The sequence below is a fragment of the Juglans microcarpa x Juglans regia genome, chromosome 1S, assembly GCF_004785595.1.
Source record: "Juglans microcarpa x Juglans regia isolate MS1-56 chromosome 1S, Jm3101_v1.0, whole genome shotgun sequence".
In the NCBI taxonomy this organism is placed as follows: domain Eukaryota; kingdom Viridiplantae; phylum Streptophyta; class Magnoliopsida; order Fagales; family Juglandaceae; genus Juglans; species Juglans microcarpa x Juglans regia.
The window spans coordinates 1,564,571-1,590,340 of NC_054595.1; the positions used below are offsets into that span (position 1 = coordinate 1,564,571).

General features: G+C 34.6%; 1 protein-coding gene across 1 annotated transcript; it reads left to right on the top strand.

Moving 5' to 3' along the window:
* The first annotated feature begins 22,088 nt into the window (after positions 1 to 22,088).
* LOC121246510 (probable WRKY transcription factor 19) lies at positions 22,089 to 25,486 on the top strand. The gene is made up of 3 exons (XM_041144683.1): positions 22,089 to 22,218; positions 24,623 to 24,918; positions 25,010 to 25,486. Exons 1-3 carry the CDS (start codon positions 22,095 to 22,097, stop codon positions 25,484 to 25,486), a joined length of 897 nt encoding a protein of 298 aa, XP_041000617.1. The 5' UTR covers positions 22,089 to 22,094.
* Positions 25,487 to 25,770: the final 284 nt, after the last annotated feature.

Consider the following 25,770-nt stretch of genomic DNA (forward strand, 5'->3'; position numbering starts at 1 on the left):
ATATGAAGCAGCCAGCCTCCACTATTTACCAAGCTCCTGTCATTCTTGGAAGACCATTTCTAGCTACATCAAATGCTTTGATTAATTGCAGAAGTGGAGTTCTGAAGCTTACTTTCGGGAACATGGCACTTAAGTTGAACATTTTCAATGCTTGCAAGATGCTAGCACATTTTGATGACACAAGTGATTCGAATGCTATGGGGAGTTTGACACCAACATAATTTCTTTGCTCAACTTTTCCTTTCTCTGATAATGATTCTATTTTTGAGACACCTGAGTTTTTACTTGATGAAAAAACTGACCATGTTGATGAAAATGTCTTTGAATTTTTGGACTGTTTTGCATATTCTTCTTTACCACTTGAAGTACAATTTGTAGGCGCGAGATGGAAACCCCAGTTTGAAACTCTACCACCACCGGACATACTTAAATCTTCAGAGGAAGAAGTTCCCCAGTTGGAACTGAAACCACTTTTCCTGTGGTGATTTCCTCAAAGTTAAATCAGAAGGATGAAGCCTAGTTGATTGAAGTTAAGAAAGCATCGAGGCGCAATTGGTTGGATAATAGCCAACATCAAAGGTATTGATGCTGCTGTTTGTACCCATAGAATCCATATTGAAGATGATGCTAGACCGGTTCGTAATGCTCAACGTAGGCTCAATCCTACCATGAAGGAAGTTGTCAAAGAGGAAGTGCTTAAGCTGCTCGCAGTAGGTATCATATACCCCATCTCAGACAGTAAGTGGGTAAGTCCAACTCAAGTGGTACCAAAAAAATCTGGTTTAACTGTTATAAAAAAATGATAAAAATGAGTTGATTCCAACTAGAATGGTTACTGGTTGGAGAATGTGCATTGATTATAGAAAACTTAATTCAGTCAGTAGGAAGGATCATTTTCCTTTACCATTCTTGGATCAAATTTTAGAAAGAGTGGCTAGTAATGCATTTTATTGCTTCTTGGATGGATACTCTAGTTATTATCAAATTGCTGTAGCGCCTGAGGATCAGGAGAAAACCACTTTCACCTGTCTTTTTGGCACCTTTGCTTTTACCAGAATGCCTTTTGGTTTGTGTAATACTCCAGCTACTTTTCAAAGATGCATGATGAGTATTTTTTCTGACATGATTGATAATATTTGTGAAATATTCATGGATGGCTTCTCTATTTTTGGGAAATCTTTTTATAGTTGTTTGCATAATTTGGCATGTATTCTTCAGAGATGTGAGGAAAAAAATCTTTTACTTAATTGGGAGAAATGCCAATTTATGGCTACTCAGGGTATTGTCTTAGGACATATTGTTTCTTCTGAATGTATAAAGGTCAACAAGGTAAAAATTGAATTAATAACTAAACTTCATATCCCTAGGACGGTTAAGGATATTCGTTCTTTTCTTGGTCATGCTTGCTTTTATAGGCGGTTTATTCAAGGGTTCAGTTCTCTTGCAAAACCTTTGTGCACTCTTTTACAAAATGATATTGAATTTATTTGGACTGATGAGTGCCAAAAAGCTTTTGATAACCTTAAAGAATCACTTACCACTACCCCTATTATGCAACCTTCGCAGTGGGACCTTCCCTTTGAAATCATGACTGATGCAAGTGATTATGCCTTAGGAGCTGTTTTGGGGCAGCATGTGGATAATAGACCTTTTGTGATTTATTATGCCAGTAGAACCTTGAATGATGCCCAGAAAAATTATACCACTGTTGAAAAAGAATTGCTTGCAGTGATTTTTACACTTGATAAATTTCGGGCTTATATTATTGGTTCTCCTTTTACTATTTTCACTGACCACTCTGCTCTTAAGTATTTGTTGGCTAAGAATGATGTAAAATTACGCTTAATTCGCTGGATTTTACTACTTCAAGAGTTCAACATCAACATTAAGGACAAGAATGGAGTTGAAAACGTGGTAGTTGACCACCTCTCTAGATTGTCATCATCCTCCTCTTCATATGTCAGCCTTCCTCTTGATGATAGTTTTCCGGATGAGCAGTTGTTTGTGATTAATAGAGCTCTCTGGTATGCTGACATAGTCAATTATCTATTGACTGAGCGAATGCCATCTGAATGGTCCACCCAAGATAAGCGTCGATTTCTCTCTGAGGTATGACACTTTTACTTTGATGATCCATATCTTTTCAAATATTGTTCGGACCAATTGATTTGAAGATGCATTCCTGATGATGAGTTTTCTTCTGTGTTGAGATTTTGTCATATGGGTGCATGTGGTGGTCATTTTTTAACAAAGAAAATAGTCGTTAAAATTTTGCAAAGCGGTTTTTACTGGCCTTCCATGTTTAAAGATGCTTATAATTTTTGTAAGGCTTGTGAGCCTTGTCAAAAATTGGGATCCATTAGCAAAAGAGACATGATGCCTCTTTCCCCTATTCTTACCTTAGAAATTTTTTATTGTTAGGGAATAAACTTCATGGGACCTTTTCCAATTTCCTTTGGAAACACATATATTTTATTAGCTGTGGATTATGTTTCAAAATGGGTGGAGGTCGTCGCTTGCAAAACAAATGACCATCGTGTTGTCCTAAAATCTTTGCAATCTCTGTTTGCTCGCTTTGGCATGCCCAAAGTTATCATTAGTGATGGGGGTTCTCATTTTTGCAACAAACCATTTTCTACACTAGTAAAGAAATATGGTATCACACACCGAGTTTCTACCCCTTATCACCCTCAAACAAATGGGCAAACAGAATTGGCAAACAGAAAGATAAAAATTATTTTAGAGAAAACTATTAATCCTAATAGGAAAGATTGGTCAATTAAGCTTCTTGATGCTTTGTGGGCTTATAGGACAGCTTTTAAAACAAATCTAGGGATGTCCCCTTATCGATTAGTTTATGGTAAAGCTTGTCATTTACCTGTTGATATTTAGCATCGAGCTCTTTGGGCTATAAATCATGTTAACATGTCACTTGATGAAGTTTCAGGGTTGAGAAACTTGCAGATCAATGAATTGGATGAAACTCGTCGGGATGCTTATGACAACGCTTAGCTATCGAAGGATCGCATAAAAATTCTACATGATCAGAAAATTCATCCAAAGCATTTTACACTTAGCCAGGAAGTTCTTCTGAGCATTTTGGTGGAGTCGTTGAGCGAAATCATTTTGTGAATATTTATTTTCAAGCTTAAGAATATAGCATGATTTTGATGCATCATATTTTGTTGATGTGTGGCTTAAAACACCGGGATGCTATACTGATTGAGATGAGACTTGGTGAGATTTTTGTAGAATGAAAGGTAAATTTTTAAGGACATTTTGCACATGCTTACACTTGTAGTGTTCCTTATTTACTGTTCAGTGATTTAACACAGGAGAAGTAAACTGCAGGACTTCGGAGCCATGCTTAAAAAAATAAAAAAAAAATAAAGAAAGAAAAAAAAGAACAGAGATTTGAAAAGAATAAAAAAAAAATAGATAAAGGCAGCTTAGTGAGATTTGCTAAGTAAAGGGCTTGAAACAGTTACCCAAGATTTTGGAGGTTGAGTGATCAACCTTTAAAAACAGAGTTGGCGTGAAAACTGCTAGTCTCTTGGGCTTTGAGGTAGTTAGAATTAGCAATGATTAATCTTAAGGTTAAAAAATCATATGACAAATCATGGCTAGTAATGAGGAACACACAACCAGTTTAGCTCCACACACACATTTGAGTTCTGGGACATTTGCCTCAATTTTATGTGAAAGATTGTTGAGATAGTCTTGGTGAGTATAGCTCTTGGGGGTTGAGTAGTAACTGTCACTTTTGTGAGAATTCAGAATTGTGTTTGATTTTTTTGTTTGGATTTCGATCTTTATGCAATATTTATCTCAATTAATTTTCATTATTTTGCTCAAGGATTAGCAAAAAGCTAGTTGGGGAGTGTGATTGAGCTGAGTTATTGCATATTTTATACATTTAGAACCAATATATTTTATTTATTTCATTATATTATTATTGGTTTTAGATAGAAAAATGGTTAAGATGAATAAATCCGAGTTGTGATTTAAATTGGTTAATAGCATGATTTATGCTTAATTTTATAACTTGTGATTTAATTGGATAATATTCATTCACATGCACAATATATTTTTGATATTCTATTATTCTTTCTATTTTATTTTATTTCATTTCATTTCTTTTCTAATTTTATTTTATTTTTTTAGGAAAAATAAAATAAAATAAATATGCAGAGAAAAGTCAAATGAATTCTCTCATTTAAATGAGTTTTTGACTTGGTCTTCATGAAGTGGGATGAGGGGATATGCGGACGCAAGAGGAGAGGGGGTTTTTGGTTTTTGCACGCAAGCACAATATATATTTTTCTTTTCGGACGAAAACAAGGGGGGGGGGGGGGGGGAACGAACGCCGCACGAGACGAAAATATTTTTTTTTTCTTTTCTTTTCATATGGGCGAAGAAGAAATGCAGAGCAGGCCGCACATTTGAAGAATTCCTTTGGGGTCCAACTGCCGCTCCAGCCTTCTCCTCCATTGCCTACCACCTTCATCTCTATTCATTTGGCTTGCTCTTTTCACTCTCTACTTTTTATTTAATTTCAGTTTAAAGTTTATGGAATATTTTTGAGATTTTTCGCTTAAAAGTTTGGGCAAATTATTTTCTGTTTATTTACTTCGTGTTATTTATTTTTTTTGCTCTTTTAAGATTTCATTGAACAGTGATTACAATTGCTATGGATTAATTTTGAGAATTTGTGATTTGAATATAAGAATGAACCCTAGAATCTTGATTTTAGGGCTTTTCAATTTTCAGTTCGTATTTTGTCAATTTCTTTCTAATCTAGTTTAATTCTTAGTTTAGTTTTATTAATCTCTTAGTTCCATTGCATATTAGATTGATTAAAGTTTAATTAGGACTTAAATAATTTCAGTTTTATTGTTTAATTTTCAGATTAATTAAGATTGTTTAGTTTAGTTGATTCTTTGATTGTTAATTTCAATTTGTTAGTCTTTTACATTTCATTTCAACACTCAAAAATTTAAAAATATGAATTTAGTCCATGACTAGTGCCCTTTTCATTCTTGTTGCACCCTTCCATCTATTGCACATACCATCATTTTTATTTTCTCTTTGTAAATATTTTCATCATTTTAAACGAATTTGATTTTAAGTAACTTTCCCTGATGAGACGATCTCAGAATTTATTCTTAATTATTACGCGACATCCTCCTGCACTTGTAATAGCCTTTGTGCTACTCATTTTTTGAGTGAGTCATTCACCCATACAATGGGGTCCACCAAGCTAGTGCCATGAGCCAACACTTCTTCGTGGCTTCCATATAATTGATAAATCTTGTGCAAGTCGTGATGGAAGGAGTTGAAGCGCTTACGTAGAGCCTTTGTCACAGTCAATTCGTGGTTTTCACGTTCCCAGTCAAACACGAAGTCACTCTACATAAACAATTTTCAAATAATTATGTGTCATCTCGTTATTTGGGCGACGATTATACTACATAAACAACTTTCAAATAATCACCAAAACTAACCAATGACTTACCCGAATATGGTCAATGAGCTCCTCTTTCATGGCTTGTAGGAAATCCCACCACGCTTTTAACTCATGTTGCAGTATTGTTTAACAATCCACGATACTCGTGTCGTGAACATAGAAGCGTGTTCACAACATGGGGCTATCTTGCCATCATTTCTCTTCAACTACACTTTCCCGTTCTTCCTCAACTTCTCAAAGAAAATTCATTTAGCTGGCCCACGAGTTCGTTTCCTCTGTTCTTGCTTTGCTAGGGCCTCTGTGGGGGCGTCCGTAGTTGTATTTCAAGGTTCACTAGATTAGTGTTTGTAAGTGTGATGTGAAATATTCATACTTAATAACACATACAAACATGATAACGCCCTCAAAATATGTATTGGAAAAACATGCACTAGTTTATTCTCTAGGAGGTGATTATTTCATTGCTGGTAAGGGTTCTTGAATAGGTTCTGGTGCGTGAATTGGATTGGCGCATGGTGGGGGACTTGGGGGTTGTGTGGAGTCATCCAAGGAGGATTGATTACACTCTTTCGTGCTATGATATGAAGATATTTTCGCTCCGTGTGGTCGAATGTGACGACCTGAGTATGGTATATAGCACCTTGCACGAATACCTCAAAGCCTGCCTCCGCCTCTAGAACTGTGTCCCGGTTAGTAACTTACATGAGTACAAGTTAATAACATTGTGATCAATTTGATAAGTCCATTCCACATAATAATCTCAAAGTCACAGACAGGTTTGTAAAAAAATCATTTATCTACAATTTTCAATTACTTATGGGTAGACTAACCCTTACATTATGAGCATAACATAGATAGAGGAATAATTGAATTGTCAAATTATATACCTTGATATTTGATAGTGCTCCTCATGCGGCCTCCCGGTTTGAATGTCACATGAAGCAAATAAAATCACATGTTAGACTTCGTTTAAATTAGGTATTAATGTTGTAAAAACTGAATACTACTTTTGTACTTGTTTGTTATTTGCATGATAAATAGTTCGAGCTAGGAGAAAGCAAATCCTTCATGATTTTAATAAATAAATCAAAACATATATTTCATACAATCTCATATTGAACTGTCTATGTACACATACCAATTTCAAACAAGAAATCTAATGTGTCAACCTTAAATTAACAAAGTTTCTGGGTTGTAATTATAAATCTAACACAGACTCATCCTCTGTTGATAGGCTCTCCTCATCTGAATATTCTCCTTCATTGGTTGATAGGTCATCCTCATCTGAATATTCCCCCTCACTGGCCGTATCTCCAGAGCCATAAGTGATCATGTCATCATTAATAAAGCCTGTTGAATCTATACATTGACCATCCGGATCCATGACTTCTCGTGCATCAATATGGCTAGGTAGTATATTAGGCCTATTCAATGGAGTTGCCACTAGATCTGTATTATCACACTGCACTGGTTCATAATAATATGATGACTCATTTTCTTGATCGGCATAATGAGTACTTAGTTCGCCATCAATATCTTCGAGATCCCTCAACAGTGGTGGAATGTTGTATACATTCCTATTTGTATAGTTCTGCACAACACCCCAACTCCATTTCGCCCTTAAATCTCTTATGTAGAAACATTGATCTGCCTAACTCGCCAACACGAATGGTTCATCCTTATACCAAATCCTGTTCATGTTGATACTAATCATATGATCATCCACCCGCACCCCTCGTTTTTTATCACCAACGTCAAACCAATTACTTTCAAATAGGTACACCCGACGCGACTCAATGTAGCGTAACTCTACGATATTATTAATAACACCGTAGAAGTCTACGTTATTTGTGGCCTCATCCCTCGTTACCAACACCCTAGAATTTTGTCTACGCCAGCAAAATTCACCCTGCTTCATATGAAACCTTTTTTCATTTATTATGCAAGCAACATATGTTGCAACCCAATGGTCAGGCCTGCAAGCTAACGCATACAGGTCAGCGGACACATCAAGTGGATGTGAGGTACGATATTCCAGGATCTATACCAAAATTGTTAAAAATTTCACAACGTTTATTTTCTTCATTCCAAAGCATATCAAATAAAAGTTATAACATTTCAACGTAGATAGGGATGGATAAGAATTTACACGTTGCTTGAACCAAGTTGGAAACTCAGGTTGATGCGTGCGATCAATGCAATTTGGGTGTTGCACCTTACATTTCTCTTAGTGTTCCCTGCATTTGGAGCACCGGGGCCAAGCAAAATATTCAAGTTAGCTGGTATTGGGTTGATAACTTGTTAAGATCGAATGGAAGTAGATTTTTAAGTAGACTCGTTGATGCTTACTCTATATAAGGTCCAATCTCTGCATAATTGTTGAGCACGTACCAGATGGCTGCCCTAAAAAGTTAATCTTCTAATTGCATGTTAGAAGCTATGCCCAAGGGACGAACTTTCTGGTTGAAAATTCTAAACCCATCTATAGTTTCCTCTTCGTCAGCATCAATGTTGCGGTCCTTTCGACTAAACGTCGTCTCAATGTCTTTGAGGTACATGGAGCAAAATGTCAGGCATTCGGTGTGAATGTAGGCCTTGACTATTGAACCTTCTGGGTGGGCTTTATTCTTAACATACCACTTGAATTTGCCGAGATACCTCTTAAATGGGTACATCCACCTATATTATACTAGACCCCCAAGTATGGCCTCACGGGGTAAATGGACAGTTAGGTGGACTATGACATCGAAAAATGAAGGAGGGAATATCATCTCCAGTTTGCATAGAATGGTGACAATATCAGTTTGGAGTTGGGATAGGCTATTCACATCCAGTGTTTGAGCGCACAACTCTTTGAAGAAAGTGCTGATTTCAATCAAAGTCAAAGCAATGTCACTTCTTAAATACCCCCTAAGCAGTAATGGGGAGTAGTCTTTGAAGGAAAACATGACAGTCATGGCTTTTCAATCCTGAGATTTTGCAATCACGTAGAGAAACACAGTTCGAGATATCGGAAGCGAACCCATCTGGAAATTTGATATCAGACAGTCACTCACAAAATTTATTCCTTTCATCTCCGTGTAATGTGTACAGTGCATGTGGCATTGTTACACGATCACCTTCACACCTCAAGTGTAATTCTTTTCTATAACCCAAAATCTCCAAGTCACGCCTTGAATTGATGTCATCCTTAATTTTTCCTGGACTATTCATTAAAATGAATAAAATGTTATCGGTAATATTCTTCTTAATATGCATAACATCTAAAGTATGCCGAAGTCGAAGTGTTAACCAATAAGGTAACATGAAGAATATGCTACACTTTGTCCAGTTTAGCTTTTCAGCAGTGCTTTTTTTCTTCTTATGAGATTTGCCAAACTGAACATCCCTAATCATCTGCAATTGAGTTTGAATATTATCTACTCCTGTATCCCTTGGTAGCATGCGATGATCTTCTCTACCGTTGAACAACCCTTTCCTCCTTCTCCATATGTGATTTGATGGTAAGAAATGTCGATGTCCCATGTAACAATATTTTTGGCCATATTTCAACCAATTGGAGTCTGTGTCGGCATTACAAGACGGACAAGCCAATTTTCTCTTTGTTGACCAGCCAGAGAGATTCCTGTAGGCAGGAAAGCTATTGATTGTCCACAATAAGGCAGCATACAACATAAACGTCTTCTTAGTTGAGGCATCATATGTAGGTACCACATGTTTCCAAAATTCAAGTAGTTCATCGAGCAACGGTTGCAAGTAAACATTGATCTCATTCCCTGGTGACCTTAGACTAGGAATAATCAGAGATGTAATGAAGAATTGGTCTTTCATGCATGACCATGGTAGCAAGTTATATGGGACAATGATCATTGGCCAAATGCTATGAGGTTTAGCCAAGTTGTTGAAAGGGAGTGAAGCCATCACTTGCCAGACTGAGCCTAACATTGCGAGGATCCGCAGCGAACCAACTATGATGTTCATCAAATTTCTTCCAGCACTCAGAGTCGACTGGATGTCTCATACGAGTATCTTCTATTGTCTGTTTCTCTTTGTGTCATCGTATATCACCTGTTATCTTTGCAGACATAAAGAGACGTTGCAATCTCGGTTTCAAAGGAAAACGGCGCAACACTTTTTGAGGTATCGTGCGTGACCCGTGTGTATTTGGCATCCACCTCAAAGCCTTACATATAGGGTGTTTATTAAGAGCGTCATTTTCCTTCTAAAATAAGATGCAGCCGTTGGGGCACGCTCGGATTTTGTGGTACTTGAAGCCCAAACTGTGCTCCAAAGACCTTGACTCCTCATATGATTATGGCAAGAGCGCATCAGGAAAGGCAGACCGCAATAGATCAAGGAGCATGCCAAATGACTTGATTGACCATCCAACGATTGATTTGATATGTAACAACTTGACAACGAATGAAAGCTTTGAGAATTTTGTACACCCGTCGAAAAGAGGACGTCAAGCATCCTCCAGTAGCTGGTCAAAAGATGATGCTGGTGAATCTTTAGGTATTGGTGGCCTGTTTGGTGCAGGAGTGCTATCTTGGGGCACATCAACAAAGGTGCCAGCCCGAATGTCATCCAACATATGTTGCATGTCATCAATGTAATCGTCTTCTTAGATGATATCATCATCAATATCATCATCACTGACGTATAATGTTGTCTCTTCCTCCCATGAAATATTCACTGGGTGTAATCTGGGTTGATCCCTTTGATAAACAAATGGGTTTCCACCTCACATATAGGCAGTCACAGATTGTTAAGGCATGCACGACATGGACATCGAATGCGATCCCTTCCACTTGCATGGTTTCATGCTTGTGTGAGGAAATATTTAACCCCTTCGGTGTATGCAAGTGATAAAAGCCTATCGGGCTCGTTCATCCAACTTTTGTCCATCTAAACAAAGATATGGTGGGAAAAGAAGTTAGATAAGCAGAGACCGTAATTATATAAGTTCGATGAAAAACTCACCATATGTTGCTGGTTGGGATAGGAGAATAAACGTTTAACTTGAAGAGCATTTATGAAGATGGCTAGCTAGGTATCTCAGAAGGTTTCTGGTCATGTATGGTTCAAGGAGAATTGGCTGACAAGTGAATAAATGTACCCGGTGAGGATCAGCGGGCAATTGAAAATATAAAAATCTAAATATCGTCTTGTTTATGATATTATGTGACTCCATATTCTCTAAAAATTGGTATCGGATAAGTTTTCATCTGCATTAAGGTGATCAAAGTTCGATAATGATGCTAGCTACGTAGTCTCTAGTTGTCCATATAGTAATTTATCAAAAATAAATAAAAACCCCTATATAGTATATTATTGTTGGTCTATACTAAGCAATGGTCAAGACTATCATGTCTACACCTTGTAATTAGTAATACATAATTTAGCACTAACAAATGACAACCCAGATCGAGATGCTGAATTAAGATAATTCATCACATGTCAAGTGAAGGGAGAATACTTGATATGACCATGCAGTGATCCCTTGTACAAAATATTGATGTGTGTTGTGATAGTATTATGATAGTATCATAATAGATTGTGTGTGTGTGTGTGTGTGTGTGTGTGTGTGTGAGTGTGTGTATGTATATATATATATATATATATATACACATATATATAGGCATACAAATGAACAACATCACCCAAAACAAAAAACCAACTCCAAGAGAATTTGGTAAGTAGAATTCACTTGACTTAGAGTGATTATCTAATAATAATCCATATTTCTTTCCAAACTCATAAGGTCTAGCATATATAATAACACTAACAACAAAACATCCATTTATGTTTTGAGAATTCTTGAAATGAAAAAAAGGATTTGCAGCTGTGTATGGGTATTCGTTACCTTCAATCCCGAACTAAATGAGTTTCAGCTCACCCCTGGCTAAAATGGCTCACCAACAAGCCCGTCGGGCTAAATACCAGAATATAACACAAACAAAAAATTATTAAGCAAAAAATTATAAGAGTAATGGTTTTAATCACAATCTTAACTGCATAAACCAACTAAGGAAAATCAACTATAAAGCACTTTCCTTACATCCTCTTCACTTAGGGGAAATTAACTACAAAGCACAACCCCAACCCATTTAACTTCTCTCCATACTTAGCACTAAACCAAACTTTAAAACTCCTCATTTCAAGCATTCTAAATGAATTCATGAACATGACAAATAGCATGTTTGCAATCCAATAAAGGCCATTGAGTTTTCTACATGAAAGATATATGGATGGAAGCGACAATTGGGTTGAGGTCCTCCTTTTCATTAAATTTGATGTAGTATTGTATTGAATGATTTATGTAGTGTAGTTTCATTTCAAATAATAATAATAATAATCAAGACTTCCCAACAAACCATTGATCCCAAAACTATACTAGTGTTGGGGAAAAATTCTATACAAACCTGATTTTGGTTACAACATGGCATAAACTAGAGACTTGAAAGAAAATGAAAGTATACCCAAGCACAAAGTATACTAGTGTTGAAGAAAAACTCAAGTGAAAACTAGCAAGGTTACAACTTGGCATAAAATAGCAATTTGAAAGAAAATGAAAGTATACTAGTGCACAAAGTATGCTAGCTAGTTATAAGCTTGAGCTCGACTCACAATCGAATAAAAATAGCAAGGCCTAAACATCAATCAATACTTAGTTCGATCTAAAAGTTCCCAAAATAAATAACTTTTACCAAATCTTGAAGAAAAGTGTTCTCAAAGTACATTCCCATGATCTACTAGTTTAACACATAGTCGTAAAGGGTTAAAGGCTCTCAAAACTGAATTCATTCAAACTCAATATTAAAAACAGAAGATCTTCTCAATATTTAAAAAGAATAGAAAGAAATATGAATATTCCATAAGCCTACATTTCAAATGACAGCAACCAACTACCCCAAAACAGACCCATAACATAGATGCACAGAAAAGAACCACAACTCAAATGCACAAAATAGAACCACAACTGTCATGTGCACTAAAATCCCACTGCACTAAAACAAAACTGAATAACAGATTAAGTTTGTAGTGCAAGCTGTCACAAAGGCTAGTAGAATGTAGAAAACATAAGCTGAAGGTAATAATAGTATGAATGAATGTTTATTATTATAAAATAATATATTAATACTATAATAAAATTTGACTAAATTGACTAATAATAGTTTAGTATATGACATATGTAAACATTTACTAATGTATTAACTTATAATACTAATGTATAGAGACTAATTGTAATATTAATGTATAATAACATTTAATACGAATGTATAAACACTAATCTATAAAAATAACATATAATACTATTATACTAATGTATAATACTATAGAGATAAATGTATAAATTTATAATAACATGTAATACTAAGGTATAATAACTAAAGTACAATAACTAGGGTATAATAGCATGTAATAGTAATGATAATAACTAATTTATAATAACTAGAGTATAATAATATGTAATACTATTATACTAAAGTATAATAACTATGGTATAGCGCCGGCCCTAAATATTTCTAGAGAGAGAAGTTCGACCTTCTCTCTAGAAACTCAAACCGAAAACCACCTCTCGGGGGGGTGGGAGCGCTCCTCCTTTCCTCCTTCCTCCCAGACGCAATTTTTCTCCAGTGTTTTGGATTTTATTTTTGTTTTTTCTAGTCAAAGCATGGAGAAGCGACATTTGAAGTTTTTCGGTGGCCAGCAACCACCACGCGCCCCACCACGGGTTCCTAAGCCCCCAATCTTTCAGACTGCTGAAGGTTTTGTCAAAAGGAGCGGCGCATGATCCACACGCACAGGTCAAAGTTCACCGCGTGGCCTCCACACGCTATTAGAATAGATGGTTTTGATGTTCCTTAGATAATATATGAGTTGAGCATTACCCCAAGCACATGATGTGCAATCTATGTAAATACCATAGACAATAGGTTTGTTATTGTCTACGGTTGTCCATAACAAACTTTATTCCTTATTTGATTCATTTACAGTGTATATACATACCTGTACAATATCACATATATACAACAGAGAGAAAATTCCAAATTCCATTGTGTGTACTCTGCTCCATTTGTGCTGAGTCTGACATGGTATCACGAGCAACAGACTAATTGTCCTTGATCCATGACTGCAGAAATTTCCAATCCCCCACCTCTGCCATCTCCTTCTACACCTCCACCACCTCCTTCTCCACCTTCGTCTCCATCTCATCCCCACATTACCTCCTCCTTTTCTCATATTGTTACCACAAAACTATCCTCTGAAAATTACATTCTCTGGAAAGTTTAAACATCGGCTTATCTAAGAGGTCAGGACCTCTTCTCCTTCATCGATGGTTCCCTACAATGCACCTCCCAAAATTAATCTCGCTTTTCTCCCCTAGCGCAAGATGGACCAACTTATGCTTAGCATTCTTTTCTCCTCCCTCTCTAAATCTATACTCAATCATGTTCTCTCTTCCACTACGTCCTATCAACTTTGGACCTCTCTTTCTCCTACGTTCTATTTTCAATCCCAATCCAAAGAGTTTCAAGTGCGTTTTCAGCTCACAAATCTCTCCAAGGGTGAACAAACCATTTCAGATTATTTTGGCAAGGTGCGCCAACTAGCAGACTCTCTCGCTGCAATTGGGACCACTCTATCTGATAAAGAACTCATCACTTACATTCTTAATGGTCTTGGTCCCTCTTATGAGTCTTTTGTAACCTCCATTACTACTCGGTTTGACCCCATTTCCTCTCATGAACTTTACCAACTACTTCTCATACATGAAACTCATCTTGCGCACAACAATCGATCCACACTTGTTTCTGTGAACCATCAACCTATTTTACCTCTGCTTCTCGTGACCAACGTGGAAGAGGTTCTTTTCGAGGGGGACGTCAAGGACGTAGTCGAGGTCGTGGCTATTCAACAAATCGTGGTGGTCGCACTCGGTCTCCTCAATACTCTGCACCATAACCCCAATATCAGTAGTATAACTCTCAGTGCCCAGTCTGTCAAGTATGTCAAAAGACTGGCCATGTTGCTCTTCAATGCAGGCAACGATTTAATCATTCTTATCAGTATGAAGCTCCCAAAGTTTTCTCAGCAAACTATATTGCTCAACATCCCTCCTCTGAATCTATTTGGTACCCTTATACTATTGCTTCTCATCATCTTACTCATGATTTCTCTAACTTGAATATGTCTTCTGAGCCTTATGCAGGTAGTGAGACCATTACAGTGGGTGATGGTGCCGGCCTTCAAATAGATCATTTCAGTGATTCATTTCTCACCTTCAATTCCTCTTCCTTTTGTCTTCAAAATCTGCTTTAGGTTCCTTCTATAATAAAGAATCTTGTCTCTATTTTTCAATTTTGCATTGATAACAATTGTTACTTTGAATTTCATGCCACACATTTTCTTGTGAAGGACAAGGCGACACAGAAAATCCTCCTCACATGAGTCACTCATGATGGTCTTTATACCTTCCCCACCACTAAGTCTTCACTGCCTTCTCCATCTGTCCATGTTGGAGAACGAACTTCACTTGCTCACTGGCATAGACGGCTTGGGCATCCATCTCTAGCCTTAGTCTCTTGTGTATTGCACTCAAAATGTTTGCCTTATTTTCCCACAGATTCCGTTTTCTATTGTTCAGTTTGTGGTATCATTAATGCAATGTGATTTTTTGATTTCCTTCTCCAAGCCAATATTCTTAATGATCCGTCGATATCTTTATTGTCAGAAGATCAAGGGTTCTCTATACATTACGCTCACTAGGTGGACGAGCACTCAAGAGCAGGATACTGCTCAAAGGGCTTCCAGATCGATGAGTCTCATCCCTGTAGCACATTCTCTCCTGCAGGTTAAAGTTAGAGGAGCGGCCTACCCATGCACCAAATTGGAGACTTTATTCGTTCTGAGGTGGGCATTTGGTCTTAATTTTCTTAGTTGTTACTCTCTGGTCTGCTAGGTCTGGGAGGCAAAAATCCACTTACATGGAAAATGAAGAAAAATAAGTTGGTAGTATAAAGGCAATCCTAGTTCCTGTATACGTACAAGACGAGATAGGATGGGGGTTGGCAGGCGTCCATACGACGTTATGATACGAAAGGCTTTCCTTCAAATTTAAGAAGGAATTCATTACTAATCACGATTGCTAGGAAGAGTAGGGAATGACCAAGCTCCGTACATGTGTGGGACAAGAGCAGGACATGAGCGGTGGGCTAGCATTTTCCACGTTGTCTGCGCTGGTTAAAAGATATTCCTTTAGATTTCCTTACTCAATATTCATGGCCTAAGATTTCCACGAATCCAACTAGAACTTCATTAAGTTTGAACAGAGACAATGCCTTCTGGTCCACGCTGACGACAAATCCCACCCAAAGCTCCATAGGCGCTTTACCGATTTGACTATATGCAAAACTCTTCTTCAACTGTCCCCGCCTTAACTCAGCCAAGAAACACGAGTCACGGTCTAATTGTTAGATTTAGGTGGAACTTGAATAGTGAGATAAAGATAATATAATTTTAGATAAAAATTAAAAATTAAAAAAATATTATTAAAATATATTTTTAATATTATTATTGTTTTTAAAATTTAAAAAAAATTAAATTGTTTATTGTATTCTATGTAGAAATTTATAAAAATTATAATGATGATATGAGATGAATTGAGATAGTTTTGATATCAAGCTTGATCTCATTTGTTGGTTTCGTGATTTTTTTTGTTTTGTCTTTCTATACAACATATCTTATTGTCTTGTAACAAAATTATAGTTAATTTCTTTCAACATTTTTAATTCAATAATGTAATCATAGGTTAGACAAGCAAATTATCCATCCATATAGTCTTTTCTATTGGTAAAATTACACCAACACTCCTCAAAGCTCAAACTATTACCCCAATTTGCAATTACCCTCTAAACTATCGATATATTTGCCTCTTAAGTACCATAATATTTGAATGCACCCCCTCCATAAAATATCTGAAATAAGCACTCTTGAAAATAGTTGTCTATAATTTTAAATTTCTTTCAACCATATATATTGTTCAATTTTTCTAGCAAGATCTTCCAAAATAATTTTTATTTAAAAATTTAATTTTTTTAATTTACTAGGGGTATATTAGGCAACTTCTTTTTAGGTTAACATCGATCACTTAATTACAAACTCAATGCAAATATAGAATTTTGTTGATCAGGTACTTATTAAGCCTCTGTTTGGATAGTGATATGAGATGAGATAGTTTTAGATAAAAGTTAAAAGTTAAATAAAATATTATTTTTTAATATTATTATTATTTTAAAATTTGAAAAAACTGAATTGAGATTTGAAAAAGTTGTATTATTTATTATATTTTATATAAAAATTTAAAAAAATTTTAATAATGAGATGAGATGAGATGAGATAGTTTCTTGTTTGTTTTCAAGAAACATCTCATCTCATCTCATCTCATCTCAATTCATCATTACAACTTTCTCAAATCCCCACATAAAATAAAATAAACAATTCAACTTTTTCAAATCCCAAAATAAAAATAATATTAAAAAATATATTCTAACAATATTTTATTCAACTTTTTAAATCTAATCTTATCTCATCTCATCTCATCTCTGAAAACAAACGAATCTAAACGAGACCTGGAATTATTACATGTATCCCCTCTCCCTTCAGCTTAATTTTGATCTTTTGGCAATTATTGATTTAATATGGTTGGCTCTAAAGTCTAAAGTCTGAACACTCCGTCCCCTGTGGTCTTCCGAGTCCTTTTACCGTCATAATTTCTTATGATGATGCAAACCTGCATCTGCTTCTGTATTCAACGAGTGTGGACGTCTACCTTTTGAGAAGCGTGTCCATGTGAAAGAAGAAAATTGAAAGTTTGGCTTGAAAGCAATTTTAACATATTTACACCTTTTTTTTCTTTAATGGTTGTTTTGTATTTAATACACGAGAGACGCGTTTTCCGAATTTAAAGCGTTCAGTGGCCTTTCTCTCGAGAAAAAAAAAAAGCGTTCAAATTTGTTGGACAAATTCCAGTTGAATTGAGATTTCCATGAATCCAACTGGAACTTGTCCAACAAATTTGAACAGAGACAATGACTTCTGGTCCACGCTAACGACACGAAGTTGCTCCTCTTTTTTTCTTTCTTTTTGTATTTGTTTTTCCTTTCCCAATAATTGGGCGAAGCTGCATCTGCTCCTCTATTTAAAGAGAGTGGACGTCTCTGCTCTTATCTGTGTCAGAATTGCATACACTATTTCAATGGCATTCAGTTTACCCTCTTCCTCGTCTTCTTCTCCTTCCACTCCTAGCTAGATGGTCTCACGATATTTTCTTGAGTTATAGAGGAACAGATACTCGTAATATTTTTATTGCCCATCTATACCATGCTCTATGTCAAAAGGGAATCAAAACCTATAAAGATGACAAAGATCTTGAAAGAGGAAAGATAATTTCACCAACACTTCTCAAAGCTATTGAGGAGTCAAATGATTTCTATCATTGTATTATCTACAAACTATGCATTATCTACATGGTGCTTGGAGGAGCTAACAAAGATCCTTGAGTGTAAGAAAACAAAACAACAAATTATTTTACCAGTGTTTTACCATGTAGATCTATCAGAAGTACGAAATTTAAGAAGAGGTTTTGGAGAAGCATTGGCTAAACATCAGGAGAGGTTCAAGGAGGACCCGAAGGTGCAGAGGTGGAAGGAAAGCCTACAAGAGGTTGCCGGTTTGTCTGGAGAACATTTGGAAGACGGTACTACTTTAACTATTATATTACTTGATAATAGAGTTTTTCTTCAAGCAAAATTGTTTATTTAAAAAATCATAATATGTTCTTTGAACTGCGAGAAATATATAGTTTTGAATGACATGTCAATTTTTTAACTTAGCCTTTAAAAAAGCATGAGCTGCCACATGCTCAATATAACGCTTTTCATTTTTATAGATCTACCAGACGAATTTTCCTCCGATCCAATTTGAAGAAAAATCTCGATAAAAACCCAATGAATGCTTACATCTATTCCCATTTTGGTTATTGCCTTGTAACCATAGTGGACTTTACTGGACCTTGCCCACCTTATACCCATATATTTGGGTTAGCAATCAATTTTCCCCCATCAAAGATAAAGGTTATGACTTAATAGAAAAATATAAAAAATATTGAGTATTACTAGTGTGCTGTCCAGTTTTAATTGTTGGGCATGTCCACTAGTACAAATTTTACATTTCAATTTTTTTCACATTTTTTAAACATCTTTAAATATTTTTAAAAAATAAAAAAAAATACACTAAAATTCACTTCCTTAACCGTTAAACAAAAAAAATTAAAATCAAATTAAACACATGAGCTGTCAAAATGAGAGCAAACTCATTAGATATACTATCTTTTTTCCAAAATCATTATATAAATTTATGTGAGACATCAATTTTTAAATTTTTTTATTATAAAATAAATTTAATTTTTCACATCATCAATACACATGAGTTTATAAACTTCATTTATATAAGGCCATATTTGGCAATCAAAACCGTCTCTAAATTCAAAGATAATGTTTGAGTTAAAAATTGTTCCATTTCCAAACATATAACATGCATGATTTATAGTCTTAAAACTCCTCAATATTTTCTAAAGCATTAAAAACTCAAGAAGCCATTTTCACATATTCACAAGAAAACCATCCCATAGGGTGGCTAGACACCACGTCAAACCTAGTTTTTTGGCCGCCAGTGGGGCAACCACCGCTGGGCCGGAGGCTATACAACAGTACGAGTATGGTTCTCTCTTTAGAACAAGTATTTGACTAATAAAAGTTTATTTATTTATATATATATCAAAGCATCCTCATCTCATGCCTCATATCACTGTTATCCCTAAGTTATAGGGCAGAATTTAGAGAAAATCTAAAAAACCCCCTCCCATCCCATTCCCTATCTTAGGATTTTGATTTACGGGATGAACATTGATTCCCTAAATATTGGGAATCACTATTCATCCCCGAAATCATCTTTTATTAATATTTTATTCTAATAAATAAAATAAATTTTTCTTCCAATCAGCTACATTTTCTCTTATACGCATATTTATTATAGTTTTAAATAATAATTTTAAAAATAATTTAAATAATTACTAAAATATAAAAATAATAATTTTAAAAATATTATCAAACCCATAAAAAATAATTTAAATTTTTGTTTAAAATATTCACTATAATAATAGTTCAAAACATAAGAAAAAATATTAAGTAGTTAAGTTTGTAAATGGAAGTGAGAGAAAAAAGTAATAAAAAAAGAATAAAAGAATATTATTTTAATAGAATAGAGAAATAATAGGGAATGAGATGTAGAATGTTTTTTAAAAATGAGTAAAATTTAGGATAAAATTATAGTGAGTGTCGTTTTTAGCTAAAATTTAGGAAAAAATTTAGGGAATCGAATATGAATGCTCTCATATCTCAAGACTTCTTCAATATATTTTTCATATCTAAACATGCTTTTATGATAGGTCTGGCCACTTTTTTAAAACTATATCAAACTATTGTCTTAAAAAGTTTTTACATTTTACAACTATTTCACAAACACTTACACTCCACACAAACTATTGTCTTAAAAATTTTGGATCAATCTCGCCTAATTATTGTAAGTTCTCTCGACTTTCCCTCTATCTTTTGCTTTTTTTTTTTTTTTTTTTTTTCTTTTTTTTTTTTTCTTTTTTTTTTTTTTTGTAAGGAAAGTTTCATGTACTAAGTAAGGTGGTGATCCCTAATTTCTTACAAATATTAACTGATTGTCGAACAGCATAAGTGCATGCCATATGCTAGGCTCATAACAAATTAGATATTACAACTTAAGTTTTTTCGTTTCTCGAAGAGGAACCTCCAAATCCATTATTTTCTAGGCATCCATATGTAGGAGAAGTGCACCAATTAGTTAACAGAAACTTTAAGGTAAAACCCTACAAACAAACAAGAACATACATAATATTCCCCAATCTCCAATGTAGCGTTTCCTATCTAGCTAATTAATTAAGTAGAGTACCATAAAAGGAAAGCACAATTATCCATCAGCCACCAAAGGCACCATAGACTCTTCATGAATCAACCGGCCTTCCTTGTTTGTTGTCCTTGCATTGGTTTGATTCATGCTTTAGGTAGGTTTTGTATCTCTACATTTCTTGTGCTACATTGGTTATGGTAATTTGTGCTACGCTGATATTTTTCGGCAAGATTTCTTGTGCTGCTATGAACAATTGTATTTGATTTTATAGTTCTTTAATTTTGTGGAACTGGTCGTGGCCATTCTAGTTTAAGTTATATTTGGATACTGAGGTGATCTCAAATTATCTATGAATAATAGTAAAAAATTAATGATAAAATATTGAATAGTAGTTAATAGTAGTGAAAAGTAGTAAAAAAATATTGATAAAATATGAGATTACTCCACTATCCAAACATAACTTTAGAGTTGCGAATTGTAGCGAAACTTCTTTTTCCCTAGTGGCCCAATGGTGTGATCTTTTTGTTTCATTTTTATTGGTTTCATACTAATTTATTGGTATTGAGTAAGCAAATCTAAAAAAAAAAAAAAAATGCAACACATTGAATGTTCTTTTTCCTTGTATTGGCAGGAATGAATATGAATTTATGCATAAAATCATTCAATGTGTGGACTCAACAATAGTTAAATCCACATATGAGTTAGACATTGCTGAGTATCCAATTGGACTAGAGTCTCGTCTAAAAGACTTGAATACTAATTTAGAGATTGGAAGGAATGACATTACTCTCATGATAGGGATTTATGGAACTAGTGGAATTGGTAAAACAACTCTCGCCAAAGCAATCTTTAACTCAATTGGACATCAATTTGAAGCTAGATGTTTTCTAGCAAATGTTAGAGAGATTTCGAGTCGACAGGATGGTCTGGTCAAACTGCAAGAGAAACTTCTTTATGAGCTCTTAGGAAACTTTGGAAGTTTTAATATTGGTGGTGTTGGAGGTACTAATGTTATAAAGCATAGGCTTTGCTCTAAAAGGGTACTTATAATTCTTGATGATGTGAATGAGTTGCGCCAATTACAAGAACTAGCTGGAAATCATAATTGGTTCGGTCTAGGAAGTAGAATAGTAATAACAACAAGAGATAAACATCTATTAGCTTATCATCAAGTTGATTCAACCTACGAAGTGTAGGGATTGGACCACAACCAAGCTATTCAACTATTTAGTTGGCATGCATTTGAAAGAGAGAAGCCAAATGAAAGTTATGTAAAACTCACAACATGTATAGTAGGTTATGCTAAGGGCCTTCCACTAGCTTTTATAGTACTTGGTTCAAATTTGCGTGATAGAAGTACACAAGAATGGAAAAGTGCATTGGAACAGTATAAAAGATGTCATCACAAGGATATTTATGAAATTCTTAAAATAAGCTATGACGGGCTGGATGATAATGATTTTTCATTGACATTGCATGTTTCTTCAATGGGAAGTCTGTTGAATATGTCACGACAATACTAGACAGTTGTGATTTTTCATCATCTTTTGGCATTGCAAGGCTGAAAGATAAGTGTCTCATCAATATTCATGATCAGCAGTAGCATGATCAACAACAGGTGGAGATGCATGACTTATTGCAAGAAATGGGTAAAGAAATTGTTCGACAAGAATCGCCTAAAGAAGCTGGCAAGCGTAGTAGATTGTGGTTTTATGAAGATGTTCGCCATGTATTAGAAGAAAATACAGTAAGATCACGCTAATAAAAACCATTGAATTTACATTTGTTTTCTGTTCACAAGTGAAACTCCGAAAAAGATGTTGAAGTGAAAAATGGTAAAGTAACTCGTTGGTGCGTGGGTGTATATTTTATATATGATTATATTTTCTTTTCTATTGGTAACTATGAGCAATGCAACTAATCAAACTGTTGTTAAGTTTTGGTAGTTTTCTATATGGAAAATGGTTAACCTACAACTCTTGCAACCTCATATTAAATTAAGAACAGTTTTGTAAAGTTAAATTTTATTTTTATTGAAATGGCGTGCTAGCTTTAGTTGATTGCAAAATGGATTATAAAAGAGTTTGTATGTATATCATGACCATTTCTTTATATATATATATATATATATGCTCCCGTTAAAGTTAACAATTTACTAGTTTTCATAAAAGAAAATCACAATTCTCTCCTCAAAAAATTCTATTTTTTGTTTTAATTTATATAAATAAAATAGAAAAATAGAAACAAAAAAAAACTTAAATAATGAAATTTTCTAATATTAAGTTTTCATTTTTCTGAATATTTTTCTATTTTTTAGTATAATGTTAATTGATTTGATTTTTTGAAAATTAATTTATTAAATTTTTATTTTCAATAATTTAGGCTTAATTTGTTTTGGTTTCTCTGTGTTTCCATGATTTTAGCAAGTGGTAATAAACAAAGAACAACTTTATGATTTGATTTTGTTGGGATACTTATGGCTTTGTCTTTGTAGGAAACATACAAAATTCAAGCGGTTTTGTTAAATTTTCCTGAAGACCATGACATGATATACTTGCATTCCGAGGCATTTATGAAGATGAGGAATCTTCAATCGTTTATAAATCGGAATGCACAATTTTCTGCAGGACCAAATTATCTCTCTAATGAGATAATAGTGCTTGATTGGCCTCAATATCCTTCGTCATTTTTGCCTTCTAATTTTCATGGAAATAAACTCATTGAATTTAAAATGCGTAGTAGCCTCATCAAGGAGCTAGGCGGCCTAAAATCCAAGGTACCACTATTATTTTCAATATTTCTTTCTTTAAAACTATGAAACAAAACTTTATTGATGCAAATACATTTATTTTATTTTATTTGGACAGAACTTGACAGATATGAATTTCAGCTGTTGTAAATTCTTAACAAAAATTCCTGATCTTTCAAGTAGCCCAAATTTAGAGACGTTGGATCTTGAAAATTGCGAGAACTTAGTTGAGGTTCATCATTCCGTTGGAATTCTTCATAAGCTTTGGAGATTTTCTGTTAATGGATGCTGCAAGCTTAGGATTTTGCCGAAAAGATTCAAGTTGAGATCTCTACGTGTTCTTCCACTTCGTAATTGCTCGAGTCTTGAAGACTTTCCAGAGATTGAATGTGAAATGGAATTTTTATATGAGTTAGATTTTTCCGGCACTAGCATAAAAGAACTACCTTCATCAATTGAGAATCTCAAGGAACTTAAAAAGTTAAATCTGTACGGCTCTAGTATAAAAAAACTACCTTCATCAATTGCCAACCTTTCTCGGCTTGAAGAATTATTTGCAAGAGGCTGCCTAGTACATTGTCGAAGTCTACGTACTGTCAGTTGCCAAGTCTACGTATTGCAAGAAACTTGAAGAAATTTTATGATTTGATTTTGTTGGGATACTTATGCCTTTGTACGTCTTTGTAGGGAACTGTAAAGATCTTATAAAGATTTATTCAAAAGAGTTCTTGTATGCAGAACTCAAATAAGGAAATATGAAAATAAATATTCACGGACAGAACCAAACAAGATACAACAAATCCAGAACTCCCTTTACAGAATCAACGATATCAAGAAATCAAGCAATAATGAAAACAGTAATCAAAAAATAAAGAAAAATAAAGAATCAACACAACTGATTTACGTGGTTTGACCCTAATGGTCTATATCCACGGCAGGAATGGCCTCAGAGTTTTATTGATGATCAATGTCCTTTATAGAGAAGCCTCAGAATCACAAGTATATACAAAGCCCTCACTCTCTCTCAGAAAATCGCAGTGATTTTTCCCTCCAAGTGAAAACCCTAACAAACCCTAGATCCCCCTCTCTATTCTTCCTCCTTGTATCGAAGCCGCCTCAAACAACAGAAAAACCAAAAATGAGAATAAGCTAGGGTTTACAACACGAAAGCTACAAATATATAGAATAAAACAGATGTTGACACGTGTAATGATCCAGTGGCATCAAAACCATAATACGGCAGCTTCAAGCACGGGCACCTCACATGAGAACAGCTTCAGATTTAATAACTTCAAGGGTCCTGATTTTGCCACTTGTCACTCATCCATTCACTCATGTAAGATAAACATATTAGAACAGAAAATTAAAAGGCAACAGGTAAATGTATTGACACATTATTACAGGAACAAACACAATTGAAGCGATTTTGTTAGATTTTCCTAAAGACGATGATGACATGCAGATACGCTTGCATTCAGAGGCATTTATGAATATGAAGAATCTTCGATTATTGTTTATAAATTGGAATATTGTGCAATTTTCTGGAGGACCACCAAATTATCTTCCTAATAAGATAAGAGTGCCTGATTGGCCTGAATATCCTTGGTCAATTTTGCCTTCTAATTTTCATGGAAATAAGCTTGTTGAATTTCAAATGCCTTTTAGCCTCATTAAGGAGTTAGGCGTCCTAAAATCCAAGGTACCACTATTATTTTCAATATTTCTTTCTTTAAAACTATGAAACAGAATTTCATTGAAGTTAATACATTTATTTTATTTTATTTGGACAGAACTTGACAGTTATGAATTTAAGTGAGTGTCAATTCTTAACAAAAATTTATGATCTTTCAAGTTGCCGAAATTTAGAGAACTTGGATCTTGGAGATTGTGAGAACTTAGTTGAGGTCCATGATTCCGTTGGATTCCTTGATACGCTTTCGAGTTTTCTTGTTAGTGGATGTTGCAAGCTTAGGATTTTGTTGAAAAGATTCAAGTTGAGATCTCTATGTTTTTTTAATCTTTATGATTGCTCGAGTCTTAAAGACTTTCCAAAGATTGAATGTGAAATGGAATTTTTACATGTGTTAGATTTTGGCGGCACTAGCATAAGAGAACTACCTTCATCAATTGAGAACCTTACTCAGCTTCAAGAATTATATGCTATAGACTGCAAAAACCTAAGGCATCTCCCATCTAGCATTTTTCAGTTGCAAAGTCTACGTATTGTCAAAGTCAAGGATGGTATACAATGCACTCGGGTTGAATAATTATATGTGTAATGCCCCGTACCCGGAAGGGGTCGGAGAATTATTGTAACACCCCGTATTTTAGTATATTTTTTTACTGAAGGATTATTTTTTATTGTTCAAAAATTTATCCTCTTATTTTAAAATTGGTTGGATTTTTAGTAAGTTTATTTCTATGATTTTAATTTGGTGAAAATTATTTTTATGTGCTTTCCAAATATTTATTTATTGTTATGCATTTAAATTGCTTTTAATATTTAAATTAATTACTGTGGGATTTAATTATTTCAATTTGACTTTACCAT